General features: G+C 39.6%; 1 protein-coding gene across 1 annotated transcript in view; it reads left to right on the forward strand.

Annotated features, from left to right (window-relative positions):
* NPEPPS (aminopeptidase puromycin sensitive) overlaps window positions 1–13,683 on the forward strand; it is a 39,918-nt gene that overhangs the window by 14,796 nt on the left and 11,439 nt on the right. The window contains exons 3-11 of the mRNA XM_075775174.1: window positions 3,163–3,240; window positions 4,292–4,413; window positions 5,329–5,436; window positions 6,350–6,550; window positions 6,986–7,082; window positions 7,188–7,221; window positions 8,697–8,811; window positions 11,427–11,591; window positions 12,746–12,850. Of these exons, the coding sequence (XP_075631289.1) occupies window positions 3,163–3,240; window positions 4,292–4,413; window positions 5,329–5,436; window positions 6,350–6,550; window positions 6,986–7,082; window positions 7,188–7,221; window positions 8,697–8,811; window positions 11,427–11,591; window positions 12,746–12,850 (1,025 nt within the window). The remainder of the gene's footprint in view (window positions 1–3,162; window positions 3,241–4,291; window positions 4,414–5,328; window positions 5,437–6,349; window positions 6,551–6,985; window positions 7,083–7,187; window positions 7,222–8,696; window positions 8,812–11,426; window positions 11,592–12,745; window positions 12,851–13,683) is intronic.

Consider the following 13,683-nt stretch of genomic DNA (forward strand, 5'->3'; position numbering starts at 1 on the left):
TGTCATGGCAAGTGGGGCAGTCCTGGGGTATCACAAGACTCCTTTAGTGGAGATTGCCATCAGTATGCTCCTGAGGTGGCAGCTTCCAGTCCATTTAAACTATAACTTGTTTAAACATTGTTTCTAACCTTAGGGTATTGGGATCTAACACTGTAAAATAAGGTTGAGAAGTTCTTTGAAACAAGGTTGCTTTCTGCAAGTGTTAATATGCTTTTCCAGCCTGTTGCAGGGGGGAAAAAACCTGCAGGTCTTCACCTTTTTCTAGCACCGGTAATGTTAATTGTCTTTCCTATGGCTTTCCTAGTAGAGGTTAAAAAGGTTATAAAGTAGTGGAGCTACAAATTCAAATACACTTAGGAGGACTTCACATTTGGGAGGGGAGGAGGGGGAAACTTGATATTCATTGTCAACTTTTGGCAGAAGATCTGCATAACATGCATTCTTCTGTATTTCTCAGTTTCAGTAGGTTGGAACTATGATCCTGAAGTCATGGTATTGTTTGTCTTCAGTATCAGATTGTTTCCATTAGAAGTTGTAAAAAGATACAAATGTTTTTGGTTTGCTGTGGTCATTTTAAAATAAATGAGTGGAGTGTTTCTGCATTCTTGTACTGATCTTTATCAGAGGTTTCTCAGGTTTTCCTTTAGCCTCTTGACCACAGGCTGACAGCTCAGCATCTGCAGGTTGTCCAGCAGCAGGATTCCTCCCAGGCAGGCTAACATAAATTTCCAACAGGTATTCAGCCCGTCTGACCGAGGTCACTAACATGCTATCGCAGAACAACAGATTTGTTGTCTGTTGGACTCTAAAGATAGCCGGGGTCAAAATTCATTGGATCAAAACGATGTAGTCAGCAATCAGCTCCACTCTCTGTTACTTGGAAGCCCACTTCCAGACTAGTGTGTTGTATGCTAGCGTTGTTCCCCTGAATATCTTCTCTCCAGCTCTCTTATAATGTCTCCTTTCTGCCTCAGTATTCCACAGAGGTATCACAAGAGAAGCTAAACCTTTACTTTTTGTTGCTCATTGTCCAATGCTTGCTGGCATTGTGATGTCCTTGGCATATCTTCTGTTTAAATGGTCTATCTCATCCCTCTTACACTTGATCTTAAAACTCTTGGAACTCTTCTTCTAACTGTTTTAGACTAGTAGTCTAAAGTTCTTCTACTTGATCCTGTAAAGAGTTTTTTTTTCTTGAATTAGTTTCTGTACTGTATTTTTTTTTTACAGCTAGAATTGTTTTTTACAGCTAGAATTGTTTTACAGCTAGAATTTTTTACCCTAGCATGATGGTTAACTCTGATTAAACGCTGAGCAGAGCACTGTGAAACCAGTAGTTAAGACTAATGCATTCATGCAGTTTCTGCATTTATGTTCTCTGTGAGCAGAGGTTGGTATTAACTCTGACTTAAGGCTGAAATCATACTATTCCAGAATAAATAGCTCTTTAAATTTTATAAAAATAAAAACATGTTTCCAGTTACTTCTGTCACATATGGAACAACTTAGCTGAACATCTTGCGAATGTGCTTAGGCTGCCTCTGAAACAGAGTACCTGGATTCTTGTAATGATACTTGAGTGTGGAACACTTCATTCTGTAAAGTAAATTGTTGTTTCAAACAAGCTTTGTCATTCAGAATTTCATGTAACGAAGCAGTTGATATAGTGGTAGGTTTTTCTTTTGGGGTGTTCACTTCTCTGTGTCACAGTACTTTCCAGTATTCTTTTTTGTCCTTTTTTCTATAACCATTCAAAACTAGTATCTATTTCAGTAGATAATTGAAGCTATTTACTGAATCTTTCTTCCTTGGTCAATTTTGAAAATACCTGGAAAAGATTGCTAGACCCTCACTAGCATTTCAATATCCTAAGTGTGTTTTCACTTCAATTTGAGTGATAGAAGTGGGATGGGACAGGCAGCTTGTACTAGGAATGCTGCTTCTTTAAACTGGTCTGTGCGTTTCCTGAACCTTCCAAAACTGTGCTGGACTGCCAGATGTTTACTGTATTTATAAATCTAGAATTATACGTCAGTGTATCTGCATAGAAGGATGTATTGTTGTGTCCAGGCTTACCAAGTTTGGTAGTTCAAGATGCTGATGTGCGGTAGAAAGCATTGCTCATTTATTTTGGTGCAGATTTACATTCCTTAAAGATAGCTGGTTACTGTGGTGGTTGAGTATGGAGCGACATAGGTAGCAGAACTTGCACAGTGAGGTCCTACATAGCTATTTTAGGTTTTTGGTTGAAGGAGCAGAGATGTACATCACCTTGGATGCAACGAGTGAGACTCAATGAATTAGGAAGGAAGAAGCAACACCAGGTATTCTCCCTGGGCTCTGCTAAGTCTAAGCTGCAGGACAGTTTAATTCCTGTGTACCGATTCCCTCCCCCATCTATCCAGCTTGGCCTCGTAGTTCAGATGTTTGCATCCACAAATAGATCCAATGCTGTGCAAATGCCATTCTGCTTAATATTCTGGTTGATTTTGGATGCCCTGGTTCTGAAGACAATTTTTAAATAAAACCAACATTGTGTTTTTCTTTGTGGTTAAAACCAAACAAAACCACCTTGCTGTCGATATTAGTGTGCTTTTCAAAGTGAGAGCCACAAACTAGTTAAATAAATCATAAGCATCCTGTTTGGAATAATTAATAAGAAGCCTGCTGCACTGATGTAAGCATTTAATATTGAGGGGAAGTTTTGTGCGATATTTTACCGTTTGTCAGGATTGTAGTAGTCATTACCAGCTTTACCGGCATTCTACGGGATATAGTTCTTACTGCAAGTTTACAATTTAACAGTACAGCTTTCATTACTCTGCATAGCAGAAGACTTCCCCGCCATGTATGAGTGCAGCGTTCTGATGGACGGGATGTATGGTAGAGGTGGAAGGAGCATGGAGGTGGTGCTTTGAGTCTGATGTAAATGTGGTAGATTTAGCTGTCTGAAACAAGATAATGTAACGTGGAACTCCGACAATGGGTGGTGTTTCTTTGGTTGCTTGCATTTATATCACTTTGAATTATTCAAAACCTTCATTGATCTGTTCAGTAACTACAGCATGTTGTTGGATTCAGCTGATTCAGTTAATTTTAAATGTTCATGAGTTGCAAACACCTCTGGGGCTTATTTCAAAGTAGTCTGTTTTTCTGTTTCAGAGGTACATGCCACAGGGTTCAACTATCAAAATGAGGATGAAAAGGTTACTCTCTCCTTTCCCAGTACTCTTCAAAAAGGTAAGAGCTATTTTCATGCTTTCTGCTTGTTTCAACCTGTGTTTAAGATATTTGAACTTGAAAAAGCCAGAGCAGGACAGCTCTGTTTTCCCTGAAGTTTCTGACTGCAACGATAGTGCTCCCTAAGGAGTCTGTCCACTGTAAGTCACTTTGTGAGCCTCTGGAATTGAAAATGTTTCACTAATGGTGATGTTTGCTTCCAACACCTGAGGTGACTCTAATTATTTACCTGCTATTGGGAGTTAGGCCGAGAAGCTATTTATGTTAACTACTGATGATCTGTTTTCCTCTTACTGAGACTGAGCTAATCTGAATTACTGCAGTATTTTCCTAGGCATGAATGTACTAATTCTTTTGAAACTACCACAGGTTTTTTGCTATGAGGAGTTTGTCAATTGAAACTCAGCTCTTCAATTTGAAAAAGCAGTTTTATTTCATCTTGACAAATACAAATATAAAGATTCTAGGGTGATAAAACTTTAGTGTGTGATTCTGTGGGATATTGGCATGCTGCCTCTCTGATCAAGATCAGGTTTCCCCTTTTGCACTGAGACATCGAGGGCAGAATAAATCCTGAGACTAATTGACTTACAAGCTTGAACACAGCCAATGCTCCGTCTTGGCTTTTGTAGTAGATTTCATAGGATGCTATTATTACTTCGTAGCCATCCTATACTTTTTCAAACCTTACTCCAAGGTAAGGATTGTAGGATTGGACTTCTCAGGTGCCTTAAGGTAGGTCTCTCCTGGTTATTGTATTGTGTTCAGAAGATGAGAATGAATACTGGAACAGCCTTTGCTGATCAAGTGCTAAAATGCTGTGGTGAGTCCGACTTTGCCTGCGTTGCTCTGCTGGAGCTTATTTTGTGTAAGGAGAATGAAGGGTTTGAGGGAGGCTGGCAAAAAAAGTGATGGGTGGAGATGAGTTGAAGGGACGTCTTATTTCAGAAGGGCAGGGGGCCAACTGAGTAGCCTGGCCTGAAGGTCCAGACCAAATAAACGTTCTGTTTGGCACATGGAAATAACAATGCCCCATCTGTTTCTGTTACAGGGACAGGGACACTAAAGATAGACTTTGTAGGGGAGCTGAATGATAAAATGAAAGGTTTTTACCGAAGTAAATATACCACCCCTACTGGAGACACACGCTATGCTGCTGTCACTCAGTTTGAGGTATGGGCTATATTTTTGTTTTGAGGGAATGTCATTCTTTATATTGGATTTCTGTTTAGAAGAAGCAAAGACGCAATTTCCTAGCGTTAGCTATACCCTCCGGGTAAATTTCAAAAATCTCTATTTTTTTTGCTTCTTGCTCTTAGTGTGGATGCGTAATACTAAAAGCAGCCTTTATATTGTGACTTCAAGGTCAACAAACTCCAGATTTGGCAAATTCCCCTGCCAACGATCAGGCTGATGTGTGATGCATCGTATATATACAATAGCTGCAATGTTTAAGAATAGCTATTTATTTAGATATGTCCAAATACCTCTATATAGCTTTCCTTTATGAAGTATATTAATTTTTTTAATAGGACACTCTGTCTTTATCTCAGTAGCTTAATGACATCCAAAATGCGAGCCAGATTGTGTCTCAAGTATTACATAAACCCTGGACATAATGACAGAATTTTATACCATATTGTAATTTCATAGTTATCTGCCTGGTTACATAAAAACATGGAGTACTTACCTTGTACAAATAGAACATTTCTTGGGTGCAGTCTACTGATGGAATATAAATAGGTGGTCTTGTGTGTACGGTCTGTGAACGCCTGGGTGCCCTCTCTGCTTTCACATGACTGAGCTTTGCTCCTGTCATGACTCTGCTAAATTTTGCTCAGACTGTAGAATTCCATTGGAGCACAGAGTGCTTTTCAGCTGCTTTTTTTTTTTTTTTTAAACCAAGTGAAATAAGAAAGAATAAAATGCTCTAAGACAGAGGTCAAGAGTGTCTATGATGAGACTTTACACCAATGACTGGCCATCACTCACCCAACATCTTGCCTGTAAAATATGCTGAATTTTTGTGTGTGTTTTATCGCCACAATCTCTTGTGATTTATTTGTTTAATGCTCTTATTTCCTTCAGGCTACTGATGCTCGCAGAGCTTTCCCTTGCTGGGATGAGCCTGCTATTAAGGCAACATTTGATATTTCTTTGGTGGTTCCTAAAGACAGAGTAGCTCTGTCAAATATGGTAAGTTCTTGATGTGCAAGTAAACAGTGCTTTAAATAAAGCTGTAATAATGGCAGCTGATTATTTGATAGTTAAATAGTGTTTAACAGACAGAATTAGGAATATAGGTTGTCTTGCTAGCTATTACTAAGCAGTAAAAAAATTGAGAGCGCTTTTAAAAAGGTGCTAGTGTGATGTCAGATGCTAGCACAAAACCTAAACAGGTTGTACAAACCACAGTGGTGGTGGCTTAAAAAAAATAAAGTCTTAGCATATGTCAAGCCACGTGCTGCTTGATTAAGAGTGACTGGAAAAAAACTAAGCCTTTGTGTGTTTGTATAGCTGTTATAGCTACATAAGCACTTGAGATAAATAAGCATGTTTTCTGCTCTAGAGAATTTCTGACTAGGAACTGGGATAAAATGTACAAGTAGAAGTACTTCTGTCACAAATACAAGTGGGCATTTTCAGGTTGCTCCTTTAAATATGGTGCATGTATTTCTAGATTATGTTGTTGGAGTAGAGCAAGTCAGTTTAAAAATAGACTTTTTTAATCCCAGTATCTGACTTTCATAGTTACCTGTAAAGTCTTGCCTTGCCCACTGACCACATGGTTACGGTTTCTGTTTCAGAATTTGAAGTGAAAGCCCGATGCCTTGTTGGGATCTGGGTAATACTCTCTTTAAAGGACAGCAGCTGATAGCTGATATGCTCAGTATGGAGTAGAACTTACATATTATAAAAGTACCTCTCCATGTGTGAGAGGGCATTTTTAGTTTGGAGGGGAACTACACTGTGGTCTGTATTTTAAAATCATAAAAGTAGTCCTTTTATTTTAAGTGCATGACTCATAGTGATGGAATAGTTAGTCAAATGTATTGTGTAATCCAGTTTCACTTCCATGAAACTAACTGATTCCCTTTCATGTTGAAAGAATGTCATCGACCGGAAGCCGTACCCAGATGATGAAAATCTGGTGGAGGTGAAGTTTGCTCGCACCCCTATAATGTCAACGTATCTTGTAGCGTTTGTGGTGGGAGAGTATGACTTCGTAGAGGCCAGGTCCCTTGATGGCGTCTTAGTGCGTGTTTACACGCCTGTTGGCAAAGCGGAACAAGGAAAGTTTGCATTAGAGGTAAATGTACCCACAGTGACTTCGTTATCGCTGTAGCAATCTCTGACAGGCTGGACATAGCGCTCTCCTCTGTTCATCACCTAATTCCATGCAAAGCTCATGAGGGTGGTTTTTCACTTTAATGGCTTGGAGAGACTGGGCTTGATATTAAACAGAATTTCAGTTGTGGACAAGCTAATGTCCATAATGATGAAAACATACGGTTTAATTCAGTTCTGATTTGGTGAGACGACGGGAAGTACTGAAGGGTAGGCTGCAGCCTGGGAGAAAAAGAGGATGGGAGTCTTCCAAACCATTGTGCTCTGGAAGCTGGGAATGGGACTTCTGGAAGAAATCTCATGTATGCTGCTTTCTTAGGCTAGTTTCAGGCATAAATTTTCAAGTTTCACTAATTTTTCCAAGTTAACATAACATTTCTCCTGTTGTTTCTTACAGGTTGCTGCTAAAACTCTGCCTTTTTATAAGGACTACTTCAATGTTCCTTACCCTCTTCCTAAAATTGATCTCATAGCTATTGCAGACTTTGCTGCTGGTAAAGTAACTCACTTTATTGATGAACTGTGTTTTATTTGAATTTTAAACATTTAGGAAGAGGTGTGTATCAATATCAATAAACCTTTGTATTTATTTTATAAAGGTGCCATGGAGAACTGGGGCCTTGTTACTTATAGGTATGCTGTTAAAATACTGTCTTTCCCCCTCTTTGTTCACTAATTCTTGGAAGTAATTGGATTAGTTTTAGGGAGCTGTAATTATTGGGTATCATCCCAAATAAGACTGAGTAAATACCTTCAACTCTTGCTTCAGTTTGGATAATTTTGACTTCTGCAGCAGCGTGCATTATTGTACAAGGCTTAGGAAGGCAAGAATGAGCTATTACAACTACTGTCCAAGGGTGTGAGATTTTTAAGTGTCTGGCAGCACTGCCTGTTCTACAAGAGAGCTTTCTTGGCCGCTTTTTCCCCAAAAAGTTTGTATGTAAAAGTTTTAAGTATGTAAAAGTTACATACTTACTGACACAGCTGGAAGAGTTTCTTATTTTATGTTGTAGGCAAGTTGGTAAATTTAGCAACCACAGTATAACCATGTGGATACGAATAAATAAAAAATATTAACTTGCCTTCCTTTTCAGTTTTTTTTTTGTTCACCTGATCAAGCTTTTGTACTTTTGCTTGATATTATTACATTATCTGTGCTCATTGTTAGAATTATTTTCCTTCTTTTTGTACAACATTGGTCTTGTAAGCTTTAGACTTTAAATCCTGAAATGGTTTGAATTTCTTCTGCTAAGCTTTTAATTTGGCCTTAAAAAATTGAAATGGAAATTTGAGCCCAGGTTTAAACTCTACTTGTCTGCTTATCACAATTCTGATAAAATCTGGTATTTTACTCCCTGTGGGGAAAAAAAAATATTTGTCCTGGATGAGTAGAATTTTTGGAAGCCTTTCTTAATTGTGCTGTTAATTTCACCTGTCCCTTTATGGTCAGTTTGGCACGCTTGCTTTATCCCTTTGGGGACAGAAGGCTGGCATAACCTGCAGGCACCATCTATGTTTTGAGATGCACGTTTTCCCCCTTTGGGTTGCAGCAGTCCAGAAGTCTTGGACTGACCCACTAAGTCCTGATCATGATGGGGGTGTTTATAGCAGAAGGTTGTGTGCCTGCCCTAGGGAGCACTTGCGTGTGTATGTGTGTGTGCACGTGTGCCCTGTGTGGAGAATCTTGTGCTTCTGCAGTGGCGAGTGTAACACGGCTGGTTGTGCACTTGGAAGAGTTGGAATTCCTTTGGGGATGGGGGAGGCAGAGAAGACTTGCTGTGCATATATCATGCAGTGCAAAGGGAGTTACAGTTAAGGTTCCTAGATTATGTAGGTGAGCTATTTTATAAATAAAGGATAAACTTTCTGTTCCTGCCTGAGTTTTTGCACTTATCTTCTTGCATGCCATAAGGAATTATTGTTCCAAAGCATTCCAACCACTGTGGAACTTACCAAAATAATTTAATGTCTAAACTGAAATAGCTTTTGGTTTTTTCAGTTGTACTGGTCACGTTTTAGCTTGCTTAGGTAATTTAACCTACTTTTGATTGTGTTTTTTCCCTAGGCATGTACCACTCTGTTCAGTTATCTTTCTCTCTTAAATACAGGGAGACTGCATTGCTCATTGACCCCAAAAATTCCTGTTCTTCATCTCGCCAGTGGGTTGCTCTGGTTGTAGGACATGAACTTGCTCATCAGTGGTTTGGAAACCTTGTGACCATGGTATCTAACAGTTACAAGTTCTTCTGTTTTTCTTTGACATGTGCTTCGTATCATGTGTGTGTTCTAGTGCCCCTTAATAGCAGGCATGGTATCTTTAAAATAAAATAAAAAAAAAATTCAGGTAGCACTTTATTACCACTTTCTTCTTTACTAGCGTGTTCTTTAAAAGTATTCCTAGATCTTTTCTATGTGAAGTAGCGTTCAATTGTTTGAGTATAGTCCTAGTTAGAGTTGAGCAGGTGTTCCATGGAAATCATTTTGGCCAGTCAGGTTACTTAGGAGCAAGAATCCACTGTTTTCCTTTCAGGTAGGCATGATTCACTCATCAGGCTTTCATACCAAGCAGGCATAGCAGTACCAGCTCAGCATTGCAAATTGTTCTAGTCCAGTAGCTGAAGAGTTGCTCAGTAGTAACTCATGTGAATTACTCGGGATATATGAGGAGCTGTCTGACTGAATGGTTTGATGTTGGAGTCATGTTGATGGGAATAAAAGCATACCTGAGACAGCAAGACTGAAATCTGTAAATAAATTCCATTTAGTGCTAAAAACTGAAACCGGTATCTGTCAGAGCTTCTGCTCCTAAAAAATGGCTTCAGCTTACTCTGTTAATTAGATCTGACATTCCTTTTCCCTAAACCCTGCAAACAGATGCATGAATCCAAGTATTTCCTGAGTTAGGAAGTTTCTTGTGTTGTAAGAAACGAGTTTCATAAAAAAGCATGGCTTCTGGAGCCCCAGATCTGCATTGTTCTGGCTTTTAGGCTGCTTAAATGAAGTGTGAGTGGATGGAGGGAAGAGCTTGGTATAAATATTAATTATAACACTAAGCAAGTTTGTCGAACTTTTCTACAGCGCCGTGCCTCTTAAAATCTAGTCAACTGTGTCCGTTCCTGTTTGTGGTAGCACAGGTAGCTTCCATGTGAGAGCAACACAATACTCAAATGGAAAAGTAATATTGAAGTAATATATTTTTAGCTTTTAGTACAGTTGAGCAGCTGGAAGCAAGGAGAGCCAGCATCATGTGACTAGACACCACTGTAGGGTGCCAGCAAGTGCCTTGGGGACCATTAGTGACCCCCGAACCGTTTGTGGTCCTTCTGACCATTGAGAACTGTGGCAGTAAGCTTGAGAAAGTATCATTTACAAGAATCTCTAGAATTTATATCAAATTAGCTTTTTATTTTCCTTTTGAAGCTCTAGGTTTTCAAAAATTTTTCTTGAAGAATTTTTTCTCATTTTATATTCTGTGATGCAACTGTGGAATATGAAAAGACATTCCAGTGTTACTTCTCAATTTCCAGAAAGTCAGCTTTTTCTCCTCTCTAATCTGAGGTGCATACAGCACATCCAAAACCTTCAGCAGCATCACTGGTTTAGTTTCCCAGTACAAGATCTTATTGGCCAGCACAATATGCCAGATCTTCTGTAGCAAAAATATATGAAATCAGAATACTTCCAGGGGAAGAAATAGATTTGTGAGCAGTTAGGTTCCAGTACGATAAGGAGAAAAACAGAGAGGTGAAAAGATTTAGAAGTCCAACCTAATTGCCCAGGAATCTGTTTTGCAGTTGCATTAATCCTTTGGCACCAATCTGTGTGTATTGGAACCTTGACTTGGAAACAGATGCGATCAGAAATGTAAAAGAAAATTGGATAGTCTCCACTCTAAAAATAAAGCGGGGCTTATCTGTGTAGAGTTTCAGTAACAGCTTTCCTTATTGAAATTCCACCCTCCCTGGGGTAAATGTTTCATTCATAGTAGAAGCACTAGTTCTTTGTAGAATGGCTTACTGGGCTGATTCTACATCCTGTTCGGTTTCTTTTACTTAACGGTCCATATCATCACAGCCATGCTCATCTGAGTTAACCTCCCCATTTACATTTAAAGAATGGTTGGTAGGTGCAGTTATGGAAAAGGGTGTTTTCTTCCTCAGCATCCGTAGCTTGCTTCCTTATCTTGCCTACTTCGGTTAAATATTAGAAATGAAGGGAAGAATTTGAAAATGTCAGTGTAACATTCTTATCTTAAAAAAAACAAAGCCCAACTTTGGGTGGTGAGAAACAACTTTTAACTGTTTACTAGATTTCAGGTTTCCGTCGTCTAGAACAGTTTTTCAAATTCCAGGTTTTCTTCTTTATGTAAGCATACTCTTTTGCAAAAAAAACCAAACACAAACAAAATCGGTCTGCTGCTGCTGCTATTCAGTTTGAAAAAGACATTGTCATTGTGTTGCCCACAAATCTGGTGCTTTACTGAACCATGCACGTCGCCGACTCTTCCCTAGTCTAGCTAACGTCTTCGCTGTTCCCTCGGCAGCTCTGCTCTGACCTCTAGTCTAGTCTCCAGGAATTTCATTTGTACCTGATGCAGTTCTCCTCCATGCAGAGTTTCTAAAACTTAAGACAGAGGGGAAGGCAAGTTACTGGGTGCTGATTACTCTTCTTGGGCTGACAACTTCTTTATAGAGAGGAATTTGTGCTTACAAGTGTTACTTATTTCTCTGATTTGTATTAAACCAGGCCATTAACAGCTTATCTTTCCTTGAAACTTCTTGTTGATTAAATGAAGCTCTTGGAATTTTGTTCTTTATTCTGTCTCCTTATCTTTCCAGGAATGGTGGACCCATCTCTGGCTGAATGAAGGATTCGCCTCCTGGATTGAGTACCTATGTGTAGATCACTGTTTCCCAGAGTACGATATCTGGACTCAGTTTGTTTCTGCTGATTACACACGAGCTCAAGAGCTTGATGCCTTAGACAACAGTCACCCTATTGAAGTAAGTTCTGTCTTTGCCATTGATTGTCTCCCCCCTTTTTTTTTTTTTCTTGTCAGCTGCATGTAAGCTTTTTTTTTCCTATTAAGAAGAAAAGGAACTTTGCAGGCATTCACGATGCAAAGGAAAATCTAAGGTTGCATTTACACTTTGTGGATGTTCCTCTGCTTGAGTTAGTATTTCAGAAGTGAGGTTTGAGGGTGTGAAGATGCCTTCTTCTAGAGATTTTCTGCTCTACTGACTTGAAATGGCAAAGTTGTGATCAAAACTCATCGTTATGTGTGGTTGGGTTTGGTTTCTCATCAAAGTGAGTGGTTTTCTGGCCCTTGAGCACAGTGCAGTAGCTACTGACTTACTCGGGTGCTCAACAACATAAACCAAAGTGCAGCATAGCCCAGAGCCCAAGCTACAACTTTGCTGGGCTTGTACTGGTTTCCCTCTGAGGGCACCATAGGTGTTTCTGTGTTGTACTCCCAGAACTGTGAGCGTGATGCAGACAGTCTTGAAATAAGTAGGATCTAGCTAGGCTTGCTGCTTTGGAAACAAGGCAGCAGTTTGGTGATGAAGAGAAGGCAGTAATTAGCAGCAAGCTAAATTACAGCAAAACTGGGAGCTGTGCTAAAAGAAGACTCCCTTCTAATTCCTAGAGATCACCAAGGACGAGTTTTCAGGTGGCTTAGGCCATGTTTGATGTAATAGATGTTGGGAGACGACCTTGCTTTGTACGACGGGTCATTTTAGAGTGACTTACTCACTGAGTGCATTTCCTGAGTATGTATTGTTCACTGTCCCAGAATTAAACAACTTCCACTGTTTTGTTTTGTTGGGGTTTTTTGTTGGTTTTTTTGGTTTGTTTTTTTTTTTTCCTTTTGGGTAAGTGTTGAACCAAAGGATTGAAGCAAGATCCCCAAGTCTATTTGATTAAATACCAAAAGCTTAGTTAAACTATGTTTAACCTGTAAACCAATCCTAACCCAGCCATATGTGAATAAGTTTAATTGACTGGGTGCAGAGATTCCACTAAGACAATTTAGTGATGGATACACGTGCGCTTTCTTCAGTGAGAAGTCAGCTCCTTAAACACTAGAACAAGCAAAATCACAATATTTTATGGCAGTCAAAATTGTTCTCACTCTTAATTATCCTGTTTACTATAGGTTAGTGTTGGCCATCCATCTGAAGTAGATGAAATATTCGATGCTATTTCTTACAGCAAGGGAGCATCTGTAATCCGAATGCTACATGACTACATTGGTGATGAGGTAAAAAGATTGTTGTTAAAAAGCCAAATGTAGATTGTCAAATCTTTTTACAGTTAAAAATAGAATTAAAAAATAATAATAAATCTGCTTAGTCTGTATTTTGAAAACTTTTCTCCAATTTGTACTTGGGATCTATTTGAACTCACCTAGGAGAAATAAGATAGTGGGAAAATATGGAAGGAGTTACAGATGTATGTACTGATCCTAAGATTCCTTGGCCGATTCTTGAATATAAATGCAGCTCGGAGGGAGGCTAGAAGGGACTCCGTTCTGGTGCCATTTGTCGTGGTCTAACCCGGCCAGCAGCTAAAACAACCACAGAGCGTTTGCTCACTCTGTTCCCCCAGGAGGATGGGGGAGAGAACTGAAAAGAAAAAAAAGGTAAAACTTGTGGGTTGAGATAAGGGCAGTTGAATAGGACAGAAAAGGGAGAGAATAACAACAATGGTGATGATAAAAGAATATACAAAACAAGTGATGCACAGCACAATTGCTCACCACCTGCTGACCACCGATGCCCAGCCAGTTCCCAAGCTGTGGTCCAGCCCCTGGCCAGCTTCCCCCCAGTTCTATACTGAGCATGACACCATATGGTATGGAATATCCCTTTGGCCAGTCAGGGTCAGCTGTCCTGGCCGTGTCCCCTGCCAGCTTCTGTTGCACCCCGAGCCTCCCTGCTGGGCAGGGTGAGAAGCTGAAAAGTCCTTGACTTGGTGTAAACATTGCCCAGCAACAACCAAAACATCAGTGTGTTATCAACGTTATTCTCATCCTAAATCCAAAACACAGCTCTATACCCGCTGCTAGGAAGAAAATTAACTCTATCCCAGCTG

The sequence above is a fragment of the Balearica regulorum genome, chromosome 24, assembly GCF_011004875.1.
Source record: "Balearica regulorum gibbericeps isolate bBalReg1 chromosome 24, bBalReg1.pri, whole genome shotgun sequence".
Lineage (NCBI taxonomy): Eukaryota > Metazoa > Chordata > Aves > Gruiformes > Gruidae > Balearica > Balearica regulorum.